This window comes from Empidonax traillii, unplaced genomic scaffold (assembly GCF_003031625.1).
Source record: "Empidonax traillii isolate 1590-97213 ecotype Southwest subspecies unplaced genomic scaffold, ASM303162v1 scaffold108:size1079785, whole genome shotgun sequence".
NCBI classification, from domain to species: domain Eukaryota; kingdom Metazoa; phylum Chordata; class Aves; order Passeriformes; family Tyrannidae; genus Empidonax; species Empidonax traillii.
Genome location: NW_020955301.1, coordinates 1,039,567 through 1,067,479, shown reverse-complemented (window position 1 = coordinate 1,067,479; position 27,913 = coordinate 1,039,567). Strand labels below are relative to the sequence as shown.

Sequence of the window (27,913 nt, the reverse complement as noted above, 5' to 3'; positions counted from 1 at the left end):
GAGCAGCACAGTGTCTTCTAAAAAGTAGTCTTCCTAAAAGCAGTGCTTATAAGGTATCACCACCAACCTGTGCCAAGAATGGCAAAGTCATTGTGAGATAAAGAAAATTCAAGCACTAATGACTAGAATTAAAAAAACTCAAAAACCAAAAACCACAGTTTCCACATAGCTTGGAGAAGCTTTTAATTTATTAACTAGACAAGAAGCAGCAGGTTATTTTATTGAAGTAAAATTATATTAAAAAAATTGAAATGCATACATTCAAAGCACTGAGCACTTAATACATAAACTAAACCTGAAGTTGTTCAGAGAAGCAGAAAATGGCCAGCATAGTGGGACACTGGCAGCAAAGCACTTTTCTGTACAATTCTGTAAGTCACATAAGTACATCTTTAGGCACAAATCTGGCTTAGGCATTACCTTACTTTTTCAATGAGAACATTAATTCATTATGCAACTGCTGCTGTGACAGAACCACTGCAATTATTAAATCATGTCTTCTAGCACACAAAAAAATACACCGTTTTAAAAAGAAATAACGGGAATTAAAAACAAGGATAATGTATAAAAATAGCATAAATTTTATTTGACATGGTTTGTTCAGTTTTTCTGCTATGTTTCATAAGTGAATTGCAACTACTTTTAAGAAAAGATGGGAGGTAGAAACAGCAACACAAATACCCTATCTGCAAATCTGCTTTATTTTCTTATTTTATGAAACTACAAGAAGAGTATTACCTAGACTTTCATTTCTATCATCAGTTAGAAGGTACCACTGAATAGAGGATACTGATTTTTTTCTTCCACCACTGTGTGATTCAGCTTGACAGTAAAGTTATTTTTAGTTGAAAACATACTCAATAGCTAATTTTAATCATCTTACACATTATCAAACTGATAACAGCAGCCTTACATATTATCACTGGTTAACATTTAGTCCGTTCTTTTATGCTTGTAATAATTTTTGAAGATATTATAACCTCTGGAAGTTCAAAAGTGATCCACTCCTCCTTGCAAGCACTCCAAGGTTCATCCAGGTTGTTACTGCTTTGGCAGGATGACCGAACACTGCACTGTTGTCTGAAATACAAAGTCACAGTAGATGAATCCTGCTTCTGCCAGTGCAGGGTGAATTACTTTTCAATGTAAAGGTAGACTACACAGCTTCCATGTGGATTACAAATAGGTGTAACACCCTACAGCTGTAGAGTTATCTCCAACTTCTTCCAAAGCACAGAATTTAAAAGAATTATAAGACGGGCATATCTGCACATGGAGTTGTCATTACAACTTTTGAAAACCTCTGTGACAGGCTGATTGGTATTGAGAGAAACAACTATATTTGACGTGAGTCAAAGATGAAGTATGTTGAAGCATGTATATATGGTATCTATAGGTACCTTACCCAGTCTAAACTATCCCACAGTATTGACTTGCCACAATACTCAAAATACAGCATTATTCCTTGTATCAAAGGTTTGACAAATACCATTTCACGAAGGCTAGTACAGAAGTTCAAATAAAGGCAGGCAGCATGAACAGGTTTCCTCACAGAGACAAGAAATTTACCTGAGGAGCACTCACAAAACCTCTGACACCTTACCATAAGCTGATTTGCTTGCAGCCACACTGTAAGAAAAACCAGTTTCAAGAGGACATCCCTTTTATCATTTTAGTTCAGATTCTCTCCTGATCCTTATGGGGTTGAACCTCATTGTAAGAAAGGTACAGAGCTCAGTTCCAAGTTATTACGAGATAAAATTCTTACAACAGGACAATTTTTTCCTCTCTAACCAATATTTTTCCTAGCAAAGATAAGGAAGGGTCTACTATATCAGTTCCCATTTGAAATTGTCTGCTGTCTGTCACCAATTCATTTACTGCCTTCAGCAATGAGACCACGTTTTACATGGTAAGCTTTTGGGTTTTAAAACTGAAGCTAGATCTTTGCAATAAAGCCTGCAAGAATCTTGTAGGATGTTTGCCCCTCTTGGAAGGATTTGGTTTCTTGAAGCTTCTACTCTGAAACATTGTGATTTAAGCAGAAACATATTGTAACATACACCTTTGTTATGCATTTATACACATACCCCCTTCCTTGTACTCATCAGCCTCATGTGTGTACTTACTTTCAGGGTGTGCAGGGTGTTGGTCCATTCCATGGAACCTATCTGAGGTATAGCAGTAAGGAGTATGCTAGTAGCCTTATTTGCATTCCCTTTCAGCGTCTTTAAAACTTTATCCACTGAAACCTAGAAATACAATAAAACTGAATGATGTCTCTCAATTTTGATGGCACACGTTTTTAACAACCAAATAAATTTAACTCATAAGCGTAAAGGTGAAGCTTTACAATGTCTTTTCAGACAGTAAGAACACCTTTCCTCTGTGTGTGTATGGTGTGTATTTGTGTACTGTACACAAACAGAACTAAGGTAGATATGCTGTTTTGCACAGAGCTGCAAAATAAAAAACACCAGTCCAATCACAAGAAGACAAGTCGTACACAGAGTTCATGAGCTTTATAATCAAAGACCACCTGATTCAGACAAGAGGGAACAGAAGGTTCACAGAAGTCTGTGAATATGAAAGAGAGAAACAACTGACTGTTCTTATTTTCACAATGATACACCACAAATACCTCAGGGATACTGATGTAGGCAAGAGTAGATTTAGTTCAATATGTCATCTCTTACCAAAACCACATTCTCACTCAAATCCCTCATGACAAGACCAGAGGAAAAATGTTTCACTCACTGCTTCTTCATGTTCCTTCCAGCAGTCATAATCTGTTGCCATGGCAATGCTAGCATAACTCATTCCAGCTTCCTTCGCAAGAATCACTTCAGGCACTGTGGTCATGTTGATAACATCAGCTCCCCAGCTGCGAAACATACAGCTTTCTGCTCGAGAACTGAAACGTGGGCCTTCGATTGTGACCATTGTCCCCTTGGAATGACACTGGAGTCCCAGCTTCTTGGCAGTCTCAATAAGAACCTGTAAAACATGCCAACATCAGGAAAAGGAAGCAATTCCCCTCCTGCAGTGCTTTTGCATCCCACCAAAAAGCTTATATACAAAAGAAGTTAGCTTTATACAAAGCAGTCAAACTTCATATGGCTACAGCTGTCCAAAGCGAAGGATCAGTTTAGTTTTCCTCACTGAACAAGAGAAATTTACAGTCCTACCAACAGTAATGAACTTAAACTCATTTGACTTTGTTGGTATCAGCTGGATTACTGCTTTCAGTGCAGACCAAGAAGACTGGAAAACAGGATTTTTTTGCATATTTAGACTGTGCTTACACTACAAAGAGAATGGTGGAAGAGCTCCACTGAGCACTACATTATCACATGGTGAAGCTTAGCTAATGAGAACAGTACTATGAAATTTACGTTTTGAAGAGTTGTGGTCAATGGGTCACTGTCCACATGGAGACCAGTGATGAGTTGTGTCCCTCAGGGATCAGTACTGGAGCCAATACAGTTCAACATCTCTGTCAGTGACACAGACAGTGGCATCGAGGGCACCCTCAGCAAGTTCACTGACACACCAAGCTGTGTGGTGCAGTTGGTAAGGTGGAGGGAAGGGATGCCAATCCAGAGGGACCTTGACACACTTGAGAGGTGGGCCAATACAAACCTCATGAAGGTCAACAAGACCGAGTGCAAGGTGCTGCACCTGCGTTGGGGCAGTCCCAGACACAGCTACAGGTTGGACAGAGAAGTGACTGAGAGCAGCCCTGTGGAGAAAGACTTGGGGGTGACGGTTGATAAAAACTCAGCATGACCCAGAGATGTGCACTGGCAGCCCAGAAAGTCAATGGAATCCTGGGCTGCATCGAAAGGAGCGTGGACAGCAGGTCAAGGGAGAGGATTCTACCCCTCTACTCTGCTCTTGTGACACCCCACCTGGAGTACTGCAAACAGTTCTGGTGTCTCCAACACAAGGACATGGAACTGCTGGAGTAAATCCAGAGATGTGCCACAAAGTTGATAAGAGGACTGGAACACCTCCCCTGTGAAGACAGGCTGAGAAAGTTGGGGCTGTTCAGCCTGGAGAAGAGAAGGGTGCACGGAGACCTCACAGTGACCTTCCAGTATCTGAAGGGGCCTACAGGGAAGCTGGAGAGGGACCCTTTGCCAGGAAGTGTAGTGATAGGACAAGGAGTAATAGGTACAAATTGAAAGAGGGGGATTTACATTACATATTAAGAAGAAACATTTTACTGTCAGAGTGGTGAGACACTCATCAGGTTACCCAGGGAGGTTGTGGATGCCCCAACCCTGGCAGTGTTCAAAGACAGGTTGGAAAAGGCCTTGAGCAACCTGGTCTAGTGGGAGATGTCCCTGCCCACAGGAGGGGGGATGGAACTAGATGATGCTCAAGGTGCATTCCAACCCCTTAACATTCTATGATTAATTCTTTGCTTTAAGTTAATCTAATATTAATCACACATAATATTTTGGTTTATTGCTGATGTTAATTCTGAATCTATGTTTAACTGTATGCCAATTATTATACATTGTTAATAAATCAATAGACAACTTGAATTGTGACTTGACCTAACCCACAGCTGAGCAGTACTTTTCCAAAATACTTTACAAAATTCCAATTTTACTGCCTATAAGATGTTGTGTTGAGCCTCAGTTTCTGAAAGCAGTAATAACCAAGGCACTCTGTAGTATGCAAAGCTTTACAGCTGGAGGAAAAGATAAACTCAGGTTAGATTCTTATTTAATTTACAGTGCATAAACCAACTAAACCAGAATATTTAATGTATTTGCAAAAAAGCCATACAATATAAAGTTTTCAGATGTTTTGATGCAAAATTCCTTAAATAGAATGTTACATTTACCGTTTGGGTTTTATTATTATTGCATTTATTGATGAAATTCCCCTGAATTGGGCTGAAATTATTCCAACAATTTTCAGAGATAGTTTTATGGAGAAAGTTTAAGTCACTTTCGTCTGGTATTTCAAACGAAGCGAAAATATTCCTTCTCAGCCTCATAAAAAATTCAAAACCATATGTTCTTTAAAAAAATCTGTTGAACTGATAAGAATGCATAGACTAATGAGATTATGATCACATGTGAGACTGGGAAGTACCTAAATGTTTTTTCTCTGTTTGAAAAGGTGCATTTCTCTGTTGGCTTTTCAATAACTGTAATACCCAAATAATATTGTCTCTAGCTACTTAACAACTGAAAGAAAACTAGTCTAGGCGTATGGTTCCTGCAAGCCCAGGAAATGTCTTATGCATGAGTATTTACATTTTTTTCCAAAGTGAGAGACAGTGTGAAGTGCTGCCAATCATTTCAGAAATAACACTGTTTATAATCCATTTCTTAATAAACTCCTTGTATTTATTGTGACATGACACTATGCTCACAGTTAGAAAGCAATTCTATGCCAACTAACCTTTGGTAAGAGCATGTGACTAGACTCTTTTTTGCAAGAAAAATGAGAAGTATTTTGTATAATTTGCAGCTCAATAGAAGAAGGTCAAAAGTATGCACATGTTTAATATGCAGTGGTTTGTTTCCTCATGAGACTTGAAACATCTTTAGTTCACTGTAGAACACTTCAATTTCCAGTGTGGACTTGCTGGTGGGTAAACCAGCAGTGTGGCCAATTAACAAAAATAGCCTGTAATGACACTGAAGTGAACCGGTGACAAAAGCAGAATAGATCATCAGTAGTAAAAGCGTTTGTACGTTCTCTGGGTATAGACTGTGCCACCTTCACAATTCAGATTTGTCTTCCTTGCAGAGAGCAAGTCTGTTAGATCGATATGACTGACTCTATAAGTACTCCTCTTCCCCTGAAGAATGTACCTTCTTGCAGTTTCTGATCAGAGTATTCAACAATAGCAAAAATTTGCAGTTCAACGTTCACCTTCCTTTTTCCTCAACTCTAAGAATACACTAAGGTGACACAGTTGCAGGTACAGCCCTCCCAGAAGTTTATAAAGGTGCTGAAAAACAGAAGTGTTTCACACTCCCTAGTCTAAATATTTATGAACCTTGAAAATCTGGAAGGGACCAAACTGAAAGCAAGTTAAGAATAACAGGCGGCTGCAATTTGGCTTGTTTTCACATTTAACATCCTAACCCTTCACTCTCCACCATCACCCACATCTACAATGCACAAACCCAAAAGTGCAAGACTCTAATTTCTGTGAAGGCTAAAGTACTATTGATTTAACTATTTGTACTAAATATGTGGAGTGCCTCTACTGTAGGTGCAGCTTTATTCAGAACAAAATGGGTCCTAATTCTAACTGCTTTGTTTACTTTATTGCTCTCTTTGCTGGTTACCTGATAAATAAAGATCTTTTGTCCATTTCTTAAGACTCTGGGGAAATCTAGGTTGCCAATTGATGTCTTCTGCATACTTCCCTTAGAAAGACAGACACAAGATCTTATACCTCCTATGCCTTCCAAATGTTACATTTGTCCTTAATACCATGACATAGCTGAGAAACAGGACAAAGAGGTGCATATTGTGACCATATTCTAAGAATGCATAATTAGACTACTATATCACAAAAAAAGTGCCATAAAAATAACATTTCTAAATAGTATTACAAAAGTCACTAACCTCTCTGGTTTTGGTGCAGAATGGCTCTGCCATTGGAATATGACATACTCCTGGAAGTCTGGAATGTTGCCCATCGTATAAAGTACAATGTCTTTTAGTTGTCCTAGAAAAGCAGCAACATGCTTAGGGAGAAGAATGGAGAGAAAACAGAAGAGAAAGCAAGAAATTTCTACAAATCAAAAAAACACGGCATCCCTGGGAGGTGGGGGGAAAATGATCAGTATGATCTTAAAGACCACCTGTAATCCTGTTTTGCCTCTGTACAAACCCTTCAGAACGGAGCTCAAGACTATAAAAGTGTTACTCCAGTAGTGCATTATCAAGTAATCAGAGAAAATCTTTTCTGACACTGAAATGCTTATTTGTTTCTTAGCATTTTCACAATGTTCCTCAGCCATGTTCGCCACATTATGTTCCAATTCTACCCAAAAACAATCAGCTAATTCATTAGTCAGTCAAATAACCCCCCAAAAAAAGAGCACAGTAAGCTTTCAAGAAGGCAAGAAGTCTGAATTACCACAAGGCTAGTCAAGATAGAACTTGTTCATATCATTGCATTCCTACATTAAAAGGATGGGAGTTTATAGGAACAGCTTCCTGCTCAAAAGAGGTGTGAATGCAACTAAAAAATTTTGGCAACAGGTTGTCTTCTTGTTCTCGAAAAGATCACACAAATGCACTGTCAGCTTCCAAGCAGGAGAATCCTTTTCCTCTTTTCTTTCAACTGAGAAATTGTCTCCTTGCCAAACTGCTGCAGAAATTACCATCTGGCATGCCATTCTGGAACACATGGAACTGTTGCCCACTATCACTTTACCTTCAAATGCACTGCCTCAAGCTAATTCAGTCAATTGGATGGCACAAACCCTCTGGAACAAAACTCTTTGAGACATTCCCTTCTTCCTTGCAGTGTTTTACATACTGTACGTTACAGGAGAAAATGGAGACAACAGCCAAGTTCAACCCACAGTTAAAATACAAAACATCTGCTGCTACTACTGTTTACAACAGGCCCCCCCATGCAAGTTAGCAAATATTTTTAAAAAAAAATATTTTTTAAAACATAAGTTATATGTTAAAGTAGGTTTGGAGAAAAAAAATAGGGTAGCCTATGAGCTAAAAAATGAGATTATAAAATAGCAAAGATAACAAAAAATTAAAAACATATATAAAATGGGATACACTGTTAAAATCAGTGGAAATACTGATACTATCTTTTTCTTTGCAGGATACTGAAAAGGTGCAAATAGAATGTATCTGATTTTTCACACTTTTCTGTAGTGTCTGTTAATAAACTATTTAGAGTTGGAGGAAATGGTAAAAGTCATAATCCATTTAGTATTATAGTATTATTATTAGCATTATAGTATTTCAGATGCTGTAAATACTAATATCGGACTTTCAGATATCCTGTCCTTCGAAGAGAGTGGCCACATCTCTACGTGGCCTATAAAGAAACCCTACTACGTTTAGCACCATACATACAAACTGCGTGGGAATAACAACAGTAAGACCTACAGTTGCTCTGAGCAAATGGATCACATGTGTTTGCACTTCAGAGTGTGACAATTTCTCTTCTGCATGGAAGGCTGCAACTCTGCAAAGGCCACAGCTATTTCTATGGGCCAGCTGACGAGTCTGTAAGTTGCTAGGTTATGGTAAGACTAAAAGTGGATTTGAACCTATTTCTGACTCCTGCTATATATGAAATAATGGCTGGCAGAGAGGAAAGCCTTTTAGCCTCTCCTCCTTTCCCCAGCTCTCCTACTCAAGTCAAAGGTTGAGCATTTTGATCTGTCCAACTCATCTGTCTGCAAGGTACAGGGCAGCAGCACGTAATTTTAACTGCTGCAATACCATTCCCCTGTATCCCTTGCAGAAAAAATTAAGGTCACAGAATCACAGATGCTTTCCTTGCCTTACTCTCACAGAGAGACCAAGAGCCAGAAACAAATGATAGTATTTGTCTCCTTATAGGTGTTTGAAGACATACCCATGTACCCTGAGTGACTCCTTACAGAGCCAGCAGGAAACAAGAAATAAGGAACTCAACAACCAGTCTTTGAAGACAATCTGCTCCTTAGATCTCACAGTTTTAAGTGTGGAGAAGTCTGCATGCCCTCTATCAGAAGAAGGCCTACTTAACAACAAAGCCCAACTGAATCTTACACAACTGCCTGATTGCTTACAATAAAACAGGAATAAGTCACCACATGCCTGGCTAGAAACCAGCCATGATACTCACAGTAGAAGTGCACAATCCAGAAGGATCAAAGCATAGCATAAAGAAAGAGTATAGATATACTCCCAGTGGGGGAAATCAGAAGCAGCACCAGAAGAGAACGGATTGATAACTTTAAACAAGCTGCAAAGAGATGGTGCTGCATTGCTTCTGCTGGTCATCTGACCTGTGCGTAGAGCTCTGTGGAGAATGAAGCCTCAGGATGCCTCTGTGCCAAATAAGGGATGGCCTTGAAGGAGAAAAGGGAATTCTTTCCCTGGGAAAGGGGTATCTATGTTTTTAAGCACAATTGCTTGAGTACCAAGCTCAAGGGAACACTGGCACTCTTAGTGCAAGCAAATCCTCAAACATAAATAGTTAAATAGTTAAATAGTTTTGCCATGCCTTCTTCACCCTTACTGAAATTCAAAGCTGCACACACTGCAATATTGAAGGGGTTCCCAGTTTCTACTCCCCACTCTGCAGCAACAGTCACACCTTTAATCAGAGAGTAAGGTGGCTTTTGCTCCTTCATTTTAGTTTTTAAGTCATTTTGGTAAGAGTAACACAGGATTTTCTGGCAATTCTGACTATGCCTGATTCTAGGATGCAAAATCCAACTCAAATAAATGAACAAACAACCATTTCTGTCTGTGACAAACAGGTCTCTATCACTTGCATCATCACCTTCCTCCTTCTCCCAGTAACACTGAATTATCGAACTATTATTAATAAAAGAACAAAATGCAAATTCACAGCAGCATTGGTTGTATAAAAATCAGTCTCAGTATGCTCTGCGTCGTCAGGGACACTGAAAGAAAACTCTCCCTCAAAAACACTTAAAGCGTAACAATACTGAATAATTGCAGTTGTGTATGTGACACAGAGAACCAAAACAATAAAATGGGCAGCTGTTACAGGATTTCTTTTATGAAGCGATTTTCTGCATCTCCCCAACTGAGTTATGTCATTCAAGTAAGTCTCACTTTTCTTCGTGTACCAAATACCAGAAGCAAACCAAAGTATTCAAAAGCCTCTAATCAGTCTGACGTAGTCAGTTGACTAGCAATGCTGTAATCAACTAACAGGAGCTAAAGGTATAAAAAAATTTTCCTTTTTTTTTTTTTTTTTTTAAGTACTTGTTACAAAGAAGAAAACAAATTTTGCAGTTCATAGTAGCACCTGTAGTTATTTCTGGATTTGGGAGAAGGGAGAATACAGTATGTTTTTGTATTCATTGAACAAAAGGGATCTTTTATTGTTTAAATACACATAATTATAAGCACAAAGAAAGCAGAGATGGAATACCTAGTGTGCCCATTATCCTCTTGCACTGTGGAGCCTAGAACTGGATACAGTACTCCAGGTGTAGCTCACCAACGTGAAGTAGAGGGGAAGGAGGATCAAGTTCCCCAGCTCTGGCAACACCCCATCTAATGCAGCCTGAGATACTCTTTGCCTCTTTTGAAAGATTGGTGTTGCTGGTGATCTTTACATGTAACTATATTTTCCCCCCAGCTTCGCTTAATTTTTTCTAAACATTAGATAAGCAGGAAGGGTTACAACTGGCAGGAGGACACAGACTTTGGAAAAAAAGTTGCTGATGATTCTTAGCAAACAAATGCAAGCATGTATCCTCATTTTAAAACAACCTTGTCTCTTTTGTTACTGTGTTGCATTTACCTCTCTTCTGCAGAACCTTACCATTACTGCATATATTTTCCTACTATGCTTTTTCATTCCTCTCCATCTCACTTCAGATTCTGTGCTCTGTGCTCTTATCCATGTTTCTTACCCACATCTGAGAACAGGAGATTTCTTCTGAAGAAGAATACTCTTCTCATGGAGCTGTACTTTAGTTCATTCGTGGCCACTCTTGAAAACCTGGTACCTCTATACCTGTTGGAACTGAACTTTTTGTAATCTCATTCCTATTTCCTATCATATCTCCTAGCATGAATCTCACTTTTTGACAGAAGAACTGAGGTTGTCACCTCATTTCACAAAAACTTTATTTAACACAGACATGTTATTATATTGTTTAGCCCCACTTGTCCATGTTTACCTCCCTGTTACTCACCTGTCAATAAACTGGTCAATTATGACAAGATCACCAGGTTGTATTTCCTCTCGTAAGGAACCACAGGCAGTAGTCACTAATACATGGGAACAATTTTCTTCTTTCAAAGCCCAGATATTTGCACGGTAATTGACGTTCGATGGCATAATTGTATGATGCCTTCCATGTCTGCAAAGATACATGTTGCAAGAGAGTAACATAAATCGGACTGAAATTGCCTTCCTTATTCCAGATACAGAGAATCCCAGGAAACATATTTTCCCTAACAATATTGGAAGTGGAACTGATCATTTCAGCTACTTCCACTGTAGCCTGTTTTCCTAAACATACTAAGGTCCTCTCAGCATTCAGTTTAGAAATAGTGGTGTAATTGTCTTTTTAAGCGCACAAATTTTTAAGTTCAAGACTGTAATGAAAAGAATCTTAAAAATACAACCCAAATATACTTCATCAGATTCAAGAGTAAAATAAGCATTTTTCTCTGAATTTTCTATGTCAGTTCCATAGATTCTGAAACTCTTTTCCCATACACCACAGGAAACTTTTAAGATTTATATACACCTCCATGAATTTTCTGCCCAGAAGTGCTGCCTGTATTTCCCCACACAGAAAAGAGCAGCACTTCACAGAACACTGTGTTCTAACTTCTCATCTTTCCAAACAAAACAGTAGAATCAACACATTTTTCTCTTCACTTTTGAAGTGATCTGAGAGCTTTCATAAATTAAAAGAATGACTTCACACTGCTGCAGTATTCTTCTTCACCAAGACAGGAAGTACTTAGTCTTGTAAGCAACAAGCTTTTGTGCTCTCTCTGTCTTGGCTAAAGAAGTACATCACTCACATAATGATTAAACACATTTGAAAATTATTTTCAACCATGTAAGAGAAAACAAGGAACTTTATTTCCCAACTGATTTTTTCAGAGATCAAAAAGTCCTAAGAATTTGATCATTTGGGAACTGAGAGCTGCACACAACGTGACCAAGTACTGTCAGGCAAGATTCCCATGTTGTCATTAGCATTTCTGACAAGCTACTAGGAATGCAGATTTATTGCTTAATGTTGTAGTTGCTGTCAATCCTCTTCTAGAATACACATGCCTTTTTTTAATTTGAAAGCTGACATTCAGAAACCAAAACACAAAGTGTTTTGAGGTACCTCAGCCCTAAAAGTAAACTCACAAAGGTCATATATGAATGGTTGTAAATCCCAGTGAGGAAGTTAAATCACAGTCAAGTTGTTAGACATCTGTGGCCCAAGGTCTAGTCTGACACAGCACTGCTATGATATCTTGACTTAGCATTTCATTTGAGAAAATGAGAAAAATGTTGTCCAGTTGTAAAAAAAATACATGAGTAAAGTCCATGAAAGATAAGAAAAGTAAAACCACAGACAGAGGTGTAGTTGCAGAGATGGTTAGCAATCAGCAGCTTTAATGGAAAAACACTGGCATGAATAGAATCAGGGCCCTGAGTGCACCACTGGGTCCTAACTGCCCTGGCCAGTCTCACCCTGGGCCTCCACCCACACTTGAGGTGCTCCCGCCTCCAAGCTCAGGCCCCAGCCTTCACTCCTGGCCCAAGCCATGCCACAGGTGTGCCTGTCCCCAGCCCCGTCTCCCAGCTGGCCTTCAGACCTATGTTGTACTTTGTCTGCAGTCCAAGATGGGCTTTAGACACATGCTACAGCCTTCTCTCCCATTTCCTACTGCTCCTGCCTGGACTTCCTGGATGGATCCTGCACTTATTAATCACCTTTACTTGTGTGGGCCTGCTGCTGTCATTAGCACCTGGCTCTGCCCATGCTGTCCAGATGCTGAGAACTGTTAGCATTCTTATGGTTAATTTAGTATAGTAAGAGATCTCTGAATCATTTAGGGAAAACTGCAGAGGATGCAGCCCCCTAACCAATAACTGTAACAGCCAGAGCACTCAATAATCAAAGGGAATGATTTGGAAGACTCTACAGTAATATCAGACACAGTTCATCTGGAAACAGGCATTTTCTCCATTTCACAAAGGAAATCTGCAAACACAGTGAGCAGATGAATTAATTAGTAAGGTTATCAGCACCACCTACCTACCACCAGAGCACATGGCCTTGCAGGCTGCCATTCTCACAAGGGCAGTACCTCCATTGGATTTCTCTTTCCTAACCTAGACAGTATTTTTAATATTCTCAGTCCCTGCAACATCAAATTTGCTAAGGAAACAACACAGACTTCTGCTGGGCTTTGCTAGCAACCACACAGAGCAAGATGAAGTCACAGTAGAAATTTAGTTCACTACAGTAAAAAAAAAAAAAAAAAAAAAAAAAAAAAAAAAAAAAAAAAGAAAACAAAAAAACCTGAGAAAACTTTGAGACACATAATACAAAACCCATTAAAATGCTCATTTACCTTGCTAAGAGCACACAGTCCACATTTTTGATCTTTCCCAAAATCAAAGCATCTGATGGCTGCAAAACAAGCAAATAAGAATGAGTTACAGCCTGACAATCATATTAGAAACCTTTGCTACTACCCAAAACCAAGCACAATAGCTACAAAAGGAAATACTGGCTACCACTGTAGCTCTCACATTTTCTTGAGCTCAGCTCTGTAATTTGATATGGCAGATTAGTAAAACAGTCTGGTACAGGAAGATCAAAATTCAGATCAAAAGGATTATCACAGTTTTACTGTGTTCATACAAACACGAACATTGCAACCCTTTACTTTAGGCTTTGAAACTGTAATACTTTCAAACACGTCAAAAGAGCATTTCAAACAGAGCTTCAGACATAAAAAAGCAGCATGTACATATTCCTGTTTGATTGATTAGCATGCCTCACTCTTTCCTGTAAACTGTAATTGCCTTTTTGTTAAACAAGTGCCATTCTCTACTAAAGTCCCCTCCCAACGTAAATGACATTTAATCTGTCCCTTTCCACAACACTTGCCATTCTCTTCTCAGTCTTTCTACCACGGGCCCCTAGCTCTAAATAGGGGCATGAAGAGTTCTGGATTCCTCCAGCTCACCCCCAGCTTCTTGAAAAAATAACTCTTCCCTGCTGCTGGAAGTCCTGCTTTTGGGAAGTGAACTGTGATACGACAGAGATATTCTGGTACCTCAGTGGCAGAGGCAGTGCTGTATTTGCTCAGCCCCAGGACCTTTCTCACAGCTACACAACAGGAAAATGATTCTTCCCAAACACCAACCAGCCAGGATGACAGAGTATTTTCATTTTAGCTGTCCAGCTGGGACATGTACCTGGACTTAGAGATGGGACATAGTGCCCACACAGGGCAGCTGCTGAGTCATCAACCATTACAATAAATTAACTGCGCTCTGGGCTGTATTCTCCTCCCTTTTCGTTAAACAGCTACGAACAAAATTATGCTTTATTTACTGATCACAAGTTTGCAAGTGTCTTGAAGGGCTCAAACATTTACATCTAGGAATGTTCTGTTGCCGGCTACTGGATAAAATACAAATAAAATTATAATGCTAGCTGCAAGATTTCAATCAGAACTTAGTTTTACAGCTGCCAGTTCTATTACACACTTGAAAATTTGCAGAGTTCTAGAATAAAGGGATATGTGAGTCCCATGTAGCTGCATTTTGAAGACACCAATTTCTAATAAAATCATCACCTTCTACTTCCTACTGCACAGACCTTTTTGGCAAATATTCACGTGAAACTCTCAAAGCATCACCAACGTTTAAATTCTGTCAGACACATATTTACTACTTTTTTTTTTTTTAAAGGGAATGTTCCAGAGCATTTACTTTTAGACCTGTAGTGTTTTTTCACTTCCTTTTACAAGTTTCCATTTAATATTAAACTATTGATATTTAAATGTTTGATCTTTACTTCACCTTACAAATACTGTTCTGAAGCAAATATGGCTTTAAGAGCGAAATTTCACACAGGGCAAAAGCCCTGCTGTCTAGTTGCTAGCTATGATGTCACAACATTCCATAATAAGGAAGTTCACAATAATTAGCATTTGGGGTTTTGTTTTGTTTGCACACATTAGCTGCGTGAAGTAATAAGCACTTTGCTCACAACAGGATACAAAAGTACTCCTATAAACTAAAGAGGACTTCCATCCAGGACTTCCTTGTCTCCTATCAAAATCAAAATTAAACATTAGCAAGTTGCAGACTAAAGTTTATATCCAAGGAAAATAAAAATCAAGGAATGCTTGAGATGAAAAGTATCCAGCCTTCATATAAGTTGTGAGCTAGTTTACAAACCAAACAATGCACATTGTTTTGGGGAGGCAGAAGAGGTGCGTAAGTGTTACATTACATGATCTGATTTTTCCTCATGCAAGAACATAAAGCTCAATTGCAAGGCCAAATTCCCTCCTGTTTAGTTTGCCAGAGACACCCATGACCAGAGGAAAGGGGGAGCCCCTAGAATAATTTTCTAGAATAGGAAGATATTTTGCCGGTCTGGAAAAAGGTGATTCAGAACCAAGATCTGTCATCCAGAAAGTAAAACAATCTAACTGAAAGTATATTCTGAACAAAGCTTTGTAGTAGCTTCAAAATTCAGTGAAAAAATTGCTCAGAACAGCATCTATTATCCTGTAGGAGAACAATATCTGCCATATGTGGAAGTAGAATCCCCAACAGTTTCAGGGTGTTTTCCATAGAACACCAAATTTTTGATGCACTGAAAGGGGACAAAAGAGAAAGGCAAATGGAATATTAAGAACTGTAAGCTTATTTATTTTTTTAAACTTATGTAGTGCATTTTAATTATCATTAATGTAACTTGAAAGATCATAAAAGGACCAACATCAACACAGTGAACTGCAAAAACTGCCATACCAGTTTCCTTTAACCTTTTCCATATTTCACCTGAAAAAAAGATCCCCATGTTCCCTAATGTTAAAGTCTTGTTACCAAATGATTCTTATGATTTGAGAAGACCAAGCAGAAGACAATTCAAGGACTCCATATGGACAAAATGTAAGCTATTATTCATCTTCTAAAAAAAAAGAAACAGCAATAAAGACACACCTATTTTGCTGCTGTCAAGTGTCAAAGGTGCTAAGGAACATCACCACCACAAAGCAAAAAATCTCTTGGCTATGTTCTTGCCAAGAAACTTATAAATTAAACCCCCAAATTTATATGAAGTAGAATTGTACAGTTTGCCTTTTTACATGATAAAAGGAAATAGACATACGTTTTTTAACTATGCCTTGCATTTTCCTTCTAACATCCATTCACTCTCATTCTTCCTCCTTTTGCTTGAACTAAACAGTTTGATATTGCATCTTCATTTCTCTCAGGAAATAAAAGACCAAAAAGTTCTGAAGTTTATTTAGATTAAGCCCTTTACCTCTTAAAACTTCAGGCAGATTCTCTCTCCACTGATGTCACAGCTCTATGACAAAGTATCTTTATGACAGAAAAATCCCCCTTTTGGTTTTCTTTCAAGAAACAATCAAGAACAAGACACACCTTCAGAAAAAATGCTAACAAACACAAACATCTAAACTTTTCAAGCCACACTTAAAAAGAACCTAAAACTGCCCTCTTCCACTCAGCAACTGTTGCTCCTCTCAACTCTGTACTTCTAAAATGAGAGGTAGGTTGTGTAACACCTCCTTCCTGAATACCAAAAAGTCTCAACGGCAAAATTTTGATCCACCTAATAAATCAAATTAGGTGAATTTTGATCCATCTAATGATACCAGTTGAATTTGTGAGGTTTGTTTCTGCTTCAGTCGAAGTCCATCAACTTGACCCAGACAATGCACTTTATGCAACTGTAACTCCTTCAGTAAGCTCTGCACATCTTACACTAAGGCTGACCCATCAGTTGCTCCATGAGGATGCAAACTGCACTGAACCACCGAAGTTGATGTGACCTTACACAGCAAGAAATCTACATGAAACAAGCATCAGGTCAATGGTCTGATTTCTTAGAAGTTCAGATGTAAGAGAAAGAAGACAGGCCATCAGGGTTAAGGATAAAAGTTTGCTGTTTGGCTGTGCTCTCTTTCATAGTCCATCCAGGTCAGCTTAAACAGTCCCACACTATCTGGAACCCCTATCCCACACTCACCACACCATCTGGAATTCATGACTGGATTCTTACCATGACATCTCAGTTATACCCCGACCACCCTTACATAGAGAAAAAACTTTTAATGAGCTTTTAAGTTGAGCCTATGCTAAGTGCATAATACACAGGCTCAGACACAGCCAGCCTACTGATCAAGGTTTCTCACAAACCACAAGAGGTATCAAGATTTATTTTCCTGTATTCATGTTGTGTTCTGTGAAGAACATATTAAAGAAGACAGTAGCTAATCTGCTTACTGAACGAAATTTTAAAAGCCTTCCATACAGACTGAAGATACAGGACTGAGGAAGCTTTTTCCACTCTCTTGTGAAGGACCTATCGTGCAAGCACTCCCACTCCTCTCAGTAATAGTAAACCCTGCTGCAGGCCAGCTATTGCACTGCAGAATTTGTGTCACCCAAATCCTGCTGCATCTCAGTGCTGTGACAGAACAGACCTTCAAATGCTGTGCTGACACTGTGCCCTTAAATCTGATCTAAAAAGAACCCTCTGAGGGAGAACTGTTTCATCCTTCCTAGATAGTAAGGCTTCAGTCAATACCTGCTACAAGCATAGTGTTACTTTTGCTTTGTCAGCAGTCTCCAAACTCATCCATGCTGTGAACATTCATGACTCAAAAACCAGGGAAAGAATGGCAACTGGTTTGGTTTAGCCAGAGGATTCCCCTTTAGAACAACAATGGCTGCATTTGGAAAGCAAACTATAAAAAACAGAGAAGGTCAGTTCCCTTCTTTCTAATACAGTTTGTTAAGTCATTTTGAAAGATGCTAGAAAAGTCAAATGTATTTTTCTGATAATGTTTTCCCCTCCCTTAATCTTAATCTCCTTCCCCTTCCTGAATGGCGTTCACACAAACTCCTCCTGCTCTTAACATTCATACTTCCTCCTTAAACCAATTTTGACTGGAGGCACAGAGTTAGATACTCAATCACATACCATACCACTGAGCCTTCTGGCAAGCTTCTACTCATAAAAAAGCACTTGTTACCACATATCAGATGTTTTATGGTTATGTATACTAGTTTACACTGCTAGACTTTGTAAGATGTAATTCCAACAGCAATCATAAAGCACCCAGACTCCCCATGTCTTATGACATTACAGAATATCTAAGATCCAGTTCTTCTATGAACTTTCTGTGTCAATTAGAACCTCCCTCACCCTTGCTTTTCCTCATCCTTTGTCTTCCCTGTTTCTAGTGTAAATGCTTTGTGGCAGGACGTATCCTTCTCAACACCCCCAATGCTGTGTACAGAGCGACAGCCTCAGCCTCCACTTCCTTTTACTGAGAAAAAGGACCAAACCAATGTGAAGGAGAATTGTTTAAGAACACCTGTGTCACAAAAACATCTCAGAGTTTCATTTTCAAATTATGTGGTTATAAGCACAACTTTACATTGGCATGTAAGCATAACTCAGTAGTTACAGGGGAAGTGGTGGCCCACATACTTCAAACGAGAGTTTTCTGCAATTTGGAAAGGTTTCTGGATGGATCTGACAGATAGTACGTAACAGAACAAATTTGAAAGAGAGGGTTTATCTCTTGATTGCAAATTCAGGACTGAGTTTGTAAATTCATCCAATCTGCAAATGAGAAGAGATGCACATTATCTGCACAATACTTCATTTCTACAAACTAAGAATTACACAATACATAGCAAATAAATAGAATATTATTGTGCCAGGACCTCCCTTACACATTCATTTAACAGCTTAAAAATTCTTAAAGCACACATACACATCTTGAAGAATTTCAAGTTTCATTAATAAATAAAAAGGTTATACAGACCTTGCCATAAGGAGTGTCAACATATTTTTCTGTTCTTCCTTCTAAGATATCTGGATCATCCAGGCCAGTTCCACCGATAATTCCGATCTTACACAGAAAGTACATATTAGTCTTTTTGCAATTTACATTTAATGGTATGCCTGAAAAACTAACCAGGCAGCTACAAAATGTATTTTTTGCTCAAGATGGTACTAGACTACAGAATAACAAAACATAATATGCCCAACACGTTTCCCAGAATGGAAATTTCAAATAACTCATTCCAAACAATTGTATTTAACTTGCTAATGTCTTACCCTATGATTTCCTCTTTGAAATACCAAATTAAAAAAAAAAAAAAAAAAAAAAAAAAAAAAAAAAAAAAAAAAAAAAAAAAAAAAAAAAAAAAAAAAAAAAAAAAAAAAAAAAAAAAAAAGAAGCTATGGAAAAAGTGCACAAAGATGTGCCAACTCAAAATTTATTTCCAATATAAAAATGAAGAGTGTTATTTGTGCATGCCTCTAATGAGTGTGAAATGCATGTAGAAAGCATATTACAACAAAGGCTTCTTGTTTACATGGAGAAAAACAGTCTTACACGTAACCACCATACCGAATAGCAGGCTGTCGTGGTTTAAGCCCAGCTGGAAATTAAGCAGCCGCTCACTCAAGCTCCTCCTCTCTCCCCGCTTATCCCAGTGGAATGGGGAGGAGAACCAAAATAAAACTTTTATGTTGAGATAAGAACAGTTTAATAATTGAAAATAAAGTAAAATGCAGTAACAATGGTAAATTATAATAACAATAACAAAAAGGGAAAAAGCAAGTAATGCACAGTACAATTGCTCACCACCCTGATCCCAGACCCCCCTTCCCAAGCCCAGATCGGATTCCCTCGCAGGTAACTCCCTCAGTTTATATACTGAGCATGATGTTCTGTGGTATGGAATATCAGTTTAGACCACCTGCCCTGCCAAAGCTCTCTCCCAGTTTCTTTTGTGTACCTCTTCACCAGCAGAGCATGAGACAAAAAAAAAAAAAAAATTCCTTGGCTCAGGACAAACACAACTTAGTAAAAAACTAAACCATCAGTGTGTTATCAACATCATTCTCACTCCAAATCAAAAACACAGCACTGTACCAGATACTGAGAGGAAATTAACTCTACCCCAGGACACAGGCATTACTATACAGCATCCAAAATAATGAAAACTTTTTCAAAAAAACTTTGACTTGACAAAATCTAAGAAGTTCCCCCAACTGAAATCCCCATTGTGTCTTGATATGATTTATAGTGAAAAAGCATGAAGTGACTCACAATTACCACCTATCTGTCATCCTTTGGTAATCACCAATTTCTTGTTCTCACTCATCTGTTCTAGTTCTTTGTAAAGAGAAAGAAAAAAAAAGGCTAATTTGAAACATATATTCTTACTGAGATTAAATTTGCCTGTGATTTCACATTCCAGCTAAAGAAAGACGCATCTGAATTTTCTTGTTTCCAGTTCATAATTGGAAAGTAATTTGTTTTTTGTCACTCTATGGACAATTCAATTTTCAAGCAGTTTTTCTCTTGAGTTCAGAACACTTGTAGTTCTTTGGATGGAATGGGTACTGTAACTGAAAGCTTAGTAATGGTATTGAAAGATGATGTCACTATCACCACAGAGAAAATGCTGGTTTTTTTCCTTCAATTTGTTGTTGCATAGTTTGTATCACTTTCATATTGAAGAATTCATAACTGATTTGCTTATCACAGTAAGAAAAATTTGAACCGTTCTGATATAACTTCTTACCACAAAGACTGAAGATTTCCCAAATAAAACCTCCAGATTTCAACAAACAACACCCCCGCTTCCACAACACACACAGAACTGCCTCTTTCTGTAGCCTTTTCTTACTTTCACATTCATGGAGACCCCATTTTTCCACCACTGTATTAGCTGGCTATCAGGAATTGCTTCTCAACAAGTAGACGCTTTGTGGTCTTCAGTACACACCCAATACTTCTCTAAGACAGCTTACCACACCAGATGGTGTGAAGTATTCCTGACACGATGAGGTAGTTTTAATCAATCTCCTGCTTCCTTTTGCTACCCCCCTGTGGAGCTCGGGGAACAGTGCAATGGAAAATAGCAGTTAAACCTACGACTCCAGCCCTGAACACACATACAAGTATTAGGGAAGACCTAGATCATTGTTTGCAGTAGTACTGATGGTTTGTTCCCACGTTACTCGTGTTGCTTAGTTATCATGAACATTCAGACTGCTAGATTTCTCATGAAAATCCTGAAAACTATACGCACTTTAGGATGAATAAAATACAGCCTTAAGAATTGCGAAAGGTGTGCAACAGGAGCAATTTTACAAGGCAAAGTCAACAAAAGACCATCTTTAACCTTGTTCTTGCATGCAGTTAACAGTGATGAACGCCACATTGATAGAAGTCAGTACAAAAACAGTGCTTGTTTGTTTGTTTTGGGTTTTGTTTGTTTGTTTGATTGATGGTTGGGGGTTTTTTTGTTGGTTGGGTTTTTGGGTTTGTTTGGAGATTTTTAAATCTAGGGAAAAAATGGTTCCTTCAGTTACCAAACTAGTTTTAGCTTCCTATAACACTGGTTACGACTTAAGGTTAGGAATATTCAAAAGGGAATGCTTACCTTCCCAAACTCTTACATCTGCCAAAGTGAAAGTTGTGGGGACAGAGGAAAACAGTGCAATGCTGGAGATACCAGCTACAGATACATCATATAAAAGTTATTTTGGAACTGGAATGCTTCAAGGTCATTATGAGCACACAGATCCATCACTATAACAGACTGTCCCTGTACCAGAAAGCAGCACACCTCACCTGGGGCAGCATGGGCCTGGTGTAGTTGCTTCCAAATCTGCTCTCAGGCTTACTACTCCTGCTGCTGCAGCTGCATCAGCACATGCTTGTGCTGCACTGCTCAGTTCCTGAGAAGGCTTTAACACCAATGGCCGTGCTGTCAGAAACAGTAGCAGTGCAATGAGCTTGCAAAATATTCACAGCTCCCAGGGCAGAGAACACAGAGCACAGAAGAAGAGCTGGACTATGTTGATTTTGTTTCTGCCTTCTTCCCCACTGCAAAACACCTCAGTGGCAGTCTGGTCAACCCTGAAGCCACCAAAGCAACATTGGCTAGAGAAATGCTGGGCCGACTTATAATTTGCTGGAGAGCTATTCCAGTGGAAGGAAAGCTAGGCCAGCAGAGATTTTTGAAGCAGCTGCTTCTTCAGCCACGCAATGTCAGCTTGGAGCTGGCAGCTCTAACCCTAAATTTAAATTCATCTCTCTGACAATTATTTTTCCTCCAGTATATATAATCTCCAGAAATAGCATCTGCATCTGGGAGCTAGGCAATCTGATTCTATATTAAATTCTGTCTTCAAACCTTCTAGTGAATTACCAAAAGGAATGCAGATGCTCTAGGCTCAGTGGGGGAGATACTCTATGTCCTGGTTTGGGCCAGGACAGGATTAAGTTTTGCAGTAGCAAGGAGGGGGCATGGCCAGACACGGAGGTAATTCTACACCACCTCACATCATTTTCTGGAAACGGGGGAAGGGGACTCTTCTGGGTCAGGGCAGCATGAATGCAGTTGGGTTCCCCGTGGTGTAGTGGTGAGCGTTTGCATATGAACCTCTAGCCTCTCTGGTACACTTTCCTTACTAATATTGTTGCTGTTACTGTTTGTTTTCTTACTGCTGTTTCCAGTAAATTGTTCTTATCTCAACCCATGATCTTTACCTTTTGTGCCTCCAATTCTCCTCTCCATCCCTACAGGAGAGGCGAGTGAGCCAGCAGCATGGTTTGGAGCGGTTTCAGTGGAAACACTAAATTAAAGAATAACATTCCTAAACCACGACACCCTGTCAAGGGAACTGAGGTCTACTCCCATCTAGGAGCCCAGGCACGGAAGGTATGGAATGGCAGAGAGAACCTGACCCAGGGAGAACAGTCTCACCTTTCCTCAAAAGCCAGTCACATCTAGGAGTGACCTCAAGAATGGAAAGATTGAATGCTCCATTCCAGACATTGATTGCATCCTACAAAGGGACACAAAGGACATAACTTGTAAAAATTAATGGAGGCTGTATCTAAGGATATCTGAAATTAAATCTAAAGTAAAATGGCATTGCAGTAGAGTGAAACATGAATTATTTTAATATAGTCCACCTCAAACACTGGGATAAAGAGAAGCAAAAGTGAAACCTAACAAAAAGCTATCACACCAATAGCTACAAAATCAGCAGCTCCCACTCTGTGGGAGTCCAAGCAACAACCACACTGAAGTATACATCTCTCTTCACCTGGCGTTGAGAGAAATTCCCCAAGCAGGTTTAAGCACAAGCACAGAAGTATCAGTGCAGTAAAAACCTACACTTGTCCCCCTGAGGATCCTAAACACTGCCATTATCACGCACGAGGCTCTGTGACAACTAATGACCAACGAATCCTTCTGTATTCCTCTCTTCTGTTTTGGGGATATGGAGAAGAGGGAGAGGATGGTATTACAAAGACTTTTCCTTAAAGCAGAACATCAAACTGCATTAAGAGAAAAAATAACTGTAAACTAAGGACAACTGATAACAGTTCTCTACGCACCGAAGCAACTGAGCGAGTTACCTCACCTCAGAAAACGAATTTGTAGTTTATTAAAACGGAGCCCCGGGTTGCCCAAAGGCCTGCTCAGCCCTGGTACCACCCTGTCCTGAGCCGCTTTTCAAGCACACGGGGAGGACAGGTCTGAGCGGGGACCTCCAGCACCGCTCGCTGCCGCCGCAGCTCCGGGCTCCGTGCACATTCACACACGGGGCACAGCTACAAACTTGCCACGGTCCCTCGCACTGACAAACCCGACGCACCGCGGCCGGGTCGGACACCTGGAAATTTCAGCAGAGAGGCCTCTGGGTTTCATTAAAAACGTTTTTTTTTTTTTTTTTTTTTTTTTTGGGTTTTTTTTAAAGATCGTCTCTCCGGGGACGGCCGGCCCGCGGGAGCCAGCGAGCGGCCTCGGCCCCGCGGCCCCTCTGCCGCCCGGCCCCGCCCGGCTGCCGGGCCCGCTCCCGGCGGGAAGGGCGGCAGGGAGCGGGGAAGGGAGGCAGGCAGGCAGGTAGCGCTTCCGGCCACGCGCTCGGCAGCGCCGGGAGGGCGGCGGCGGCGGCGGTGGGGCCCGCACCCTCCCGCTCCCGGTGTAGGCGGGCGGAGGCGACAGGAGGGAAGGGACCGCGGGCGGCGGTGGCCGCTGCCCTGCGGCGGGACGGAGGCGCGCCTACCTTCACGGGCCCCGGGGCGGCGGCGGCGCTGGCGGCGGCGGCGGCCATGCTGGCGGGAGGGCGGGGTGTGGGGAAGGGGCGGCCGCCCTTCCCGCCGCTGGGGGGCAGCACCCGCCCGCTCTGAGGGCCGAGTGCCCCCCGCGCCCCCACAGAGCTCCCGCCCCGGGAGCGCTGTTGCTGTTCGGTCAGCGAGGATGCTGCCGCCTTTAAACACCTCCCGAATTCGCACCCTGAGCACACGTCCTGAGCTCTTCGTAATCCTTCTGACCTGCGCGTTTGCCCGTGACTCTCCGGGAGCCTCCGCTGCTTGGGACCGGAGCGCTGCGGTTGGTGTGACCGCAGTAGTTTACCTACTTAAAGGTGCAAGTACGTTCTCAAGATGTTAAGCATTGGCTCGGTCTCTCTGGAAACTTAACTTTCAGAGGGGCCATATTTCGGTCAGATCTCCGTCCCATACAGCTGGAGACACAGCAGTTTACTTGACTCCCTCCCCCTAAAATTCATCCATTTGTAGACAGAGGTGGAATTGAGGGTGATCTTTTCAACACCCAAAAATGATTCTGAGAACAAACTGAAACAAGTGTGGGAGGGAAGGGGAAATACTTTCTGAAGTACACGTATATAAAAACTATATAAGTTTAGCTCTCCAAGCCAAATAGAGCTTCAAGTGATAAAAGAAGGTAAAAACTGTTTTATTACTATCACATTTTTCCTACCTGTGGTATTTTTCTTCATTTAAGCAGAACATTTGTTTTGCCAAAACATGATCCTACATTATGAGAAACATTGGTATGTTATGTATTTTACTTCTAAAGGTAGATATAAATATCAGATGTAGAGCTTTCAAAAATAGCTATTATCTTTGTTGACTGGAAGTATGTAAAAGTGTTCCACATGTTTTCTTTAAAGCAACATTATTGGAGACACCTCGGCCACCCAGACACGCCATTCTCACATGCCCTCAGTACTACCTGCCTGTTAAAAAAATGTCACATGTCTGCTAGTAAATAAAGACTGAAACTCATCACTGAGCATACGTCCTAGCTTTTAACTGCTAAGATCTTGAGTGAGTTCTTTGTATACCAAGAGGAAACGCATATTCCTGATAATTTGAGGCAGTAGCAGCTAATGCTGAACTTGTGCTTCAGCTGGAATGTTCTACCTGTGCAGCTTTAAACACTTTGTCCTCTCATCTTCAGTGAATGTCAGAGCTCTTCATGCCCTGCTGGGATGTTTGTTACCAGGCCTGAAGCCTTCTTACTGCAGTTCAAAGTGTAGACTGTACTAATGAGAAATATACTTTTGGAAAATAGTTGTTTAATAAAGGGAGGAAGAAGGATGTGGGTAAAGTTACACGTTAACTTCTTCAGTGTGAAGTTACAGTTTGTCAGGTGAAGTTACAGTAAACTTCTTCTTCAGTGTGTAACCATAATTCCACACTAAGTCTGAAACTTACAGTATTTTTCTCATTGTATTGAAGTTATACATTCTACTCTTAGTGTATAGAATCTCTTAGTGAATAATTCTTGGCAATTCCTTCTGTTTAATTCTACTACAATGTTCCTCCATTGAATGGACTACAAGAAACTGTGTCAGTTGTGTTGCAGTACTCCTCTCTTACCACAGCTATGTGCAGTCTATTTGCTTTCTGAATACGAGAGCTCACTTTGCTTAAATAGTGTGGAAGTATTCACTATTTAAACTCTCAGAGACAACTGATTCTTACTTTTATTTAAAACATACTGGCTGTTTCTACACAGGCTGTTAATTGGAGCTTGATACTGTAGCTGACCAGAGAGGATTCAGCTTTCCAACTTCACTCCTGTGGATTCGCTGTTACTGTGTGTGTTTTGTAGGAGTATTTCTCTGCATAAAGCTCTCCACGTATCCACGTTAAATCTGGGCAGCAAGCAGAAAAGCCTACTCATGTTGAATTGTTAATGACAGAGATGATTCAAGAAAGGTTGAGATGGAAGCTCAAAAGAAGCTTCATTAGATGGAGTTTCTGAAGATGGCTGGTCTGAGCCACTGTTTTGGTGCAGTCCAGGCAGTGGATGAATAGTCTAGACTCAGAATCAGAAAAGGGGCTGAAAAACTACAATCTTGCAGACAAACTAAGTATATTTTCACATTTACTGTCATGTGAATTTCAATTTAGCAGTATGCTAGAAGGAAAACCTGTATCAGTATGAAATTTTGCACTTCTTCAAGTGAGCTAACTGTTCATCAACAGTTAGTGAGTTCCCAGTACTAATACCACCTTATAGCCTGGATTAAGGCATACATTTATTTAAACCTTCTGCATTATTTAACTAATCAATAACAGGTAAGAAAAAGTGCTCTATGAATTACATTTTAAAATGTTTTCATTTCTATAGACCATAGGCTTTTTTGTATCTCTGTTTTGAATGTCTTAAAATTAAAATCCTGTGATAGGATTGAGAGGTGGAATTGAGTACAGTGACTGTTCATCAGTAAAATATAATCTAGAATTTTTAACACAGCATTTATCATTGTGAGACATCAGTTTTCTGCAGCAGCCATTTGAATTTGAAAGTAGGTGATAGAACACCAGCCCAACAATACCACAATGCTCAGGAAAACATGATGAACATACTCTCTTAAAAAGACAAAGGTTAGAGGGTTACTAGAGAAGATTCAGTTTCAGTTCACAATTCCATTTATGACTTTACAGAAAACCTTGAAATAAAGTGATAGCTTTGTATTTTCCTAGAGGTTGAACTTTGTGCTTCATATTCTAAATGATGGGATATAAATCCATTTATCTGATTAAAAATAGTAGTTTGCTGATGTTTCACCTTTTCAAAAATAAAATAAATGCCTTGGAATCTCTTTGCTTTGATTTCTTAGTATTTCAGTTGTCTGTGTCTCAGGGACAGTGTTTTCTTATCTTAAGTTAAAATAATATGTAAAAACTAAGTCTCATTTAGACTTTACACTATTCATAAAATACAAAAGAACCCTTAGATGAAAATAAGTAGTTTATATATCAGATGAAGGCCTTTCAAACTTAAACATAAAGTCATTTTTTCTGTCATTTTTGGTTAAAATTTTGGTGAAAATCCACATGTAGTCAGTGCCTGAAAACCCTGTCCTTAGAAGTCTGGGAAGACCTGACAATTTAAGTTTCCTGCAACTATGTTAATAGTTTTGGTCATATGCCTCTCAGAGCTTAGAAATCTTGGTGAAATAAACTGAAACATTCTTATCAGTGTAAGAAGCACTTTAATTACACAAATAGTGTGATATTTATTTAAATATAGAAAACAGTCTATTTATAAGAAGATAATTCTTTACAGTGCAAATCAAAGTTGAGGGAAGATCTAACATGGGCAGACAATTAGGACTTAGTGGCCCTTGAGTTTTTAATACCTCTTCTGACATCAAATACTTTAACATATTTAAGCATTTAAACTCTGTCCCTTCTGTAAAGTTATAATCATAGCGATAATCAACTTTAACTGAATTAAAGGGGTGTTTAGATTAGCTAGAATGTATTTGTGAAAATGCTTTGAAGATGAAAAGAACTGTTTCAAGGTAAAAGGTCCTACTTTGTGTTTGGGTGGTTTTTTTTTTTTTTTTATTACAACAGAAGTTACTGCAAAGAAATACCAGTGCTGTGTACACCGTAGATGAGCTTTGAATTGCTTTTGTCAATGTTACTTCAAAGAAACAATATTTGCATGAAAGAAGGAAAAATAAAGCCTCAGTCAAGTCCACTTTATCTTCTACATTCATTCATACCAATCTCAGTGTCAAGTTCCCATTATGCCGCACTGCTTGTAAACTTTTCTGTTTCTGTCCCACAAATTCACAGAATTTCT

At 39.6% G+C, this 27,913-nt stretch overlaps 1 protein-coding gene across 3 annotated transcripts; it reads right to left on the bottom strand.

The window, feature by feature from the left end:
* Positions 1–162: 162 nt before the first annotated feature.
* On the bottom strand, positions 163–24,137 carry MTAP (methylthioadenosine phosphorylase). Of its 3 annotated transcripts, none has more exons than XM_027882638.1 (8): positions 24,069–24,137; positions 18,790–18,876; positions 13,309–13,367; positions 10,908–11,075; positions 6,607–6,709; positions 2,758–2,997; positions 2,130–2,252; positions 163–1,080 (listed from the first exon to the last, which is right to left on the bottom strand). In XM_027882638.1, exons 1-8 carry the CDS (start codon positions 24,114–24,116, stop codon positions 1,042–1,044), a joined length of 867 nt encoding a protein of 288 aa, XP_027738439.1. In that variant the 5' UTR covers positions 24,117–24,137; the 3' UTR covers positions 163–1,041. The 3 variants fall into 3 exon arrangements, with proteins under 3 accessions (XP_027738439.1, XP_027738440.1, XP_027738441.1); XM_027882639.1 differs by lacking the exon at positions 13,309–13,367 and adding an exon at positions 22,757–22,838 and having other exon boundaries at positions 24,069–24,088; XM_027882640.1 differs by lacking the exons at positions 13,309–13,367; positions 24,069–24,137 and adding exons at positions 22,757–22,838; positions 23,424–23,537.
* Between the last annotated feature and the right edge of the window lie 3,776 nt (positions 24,138–27,913).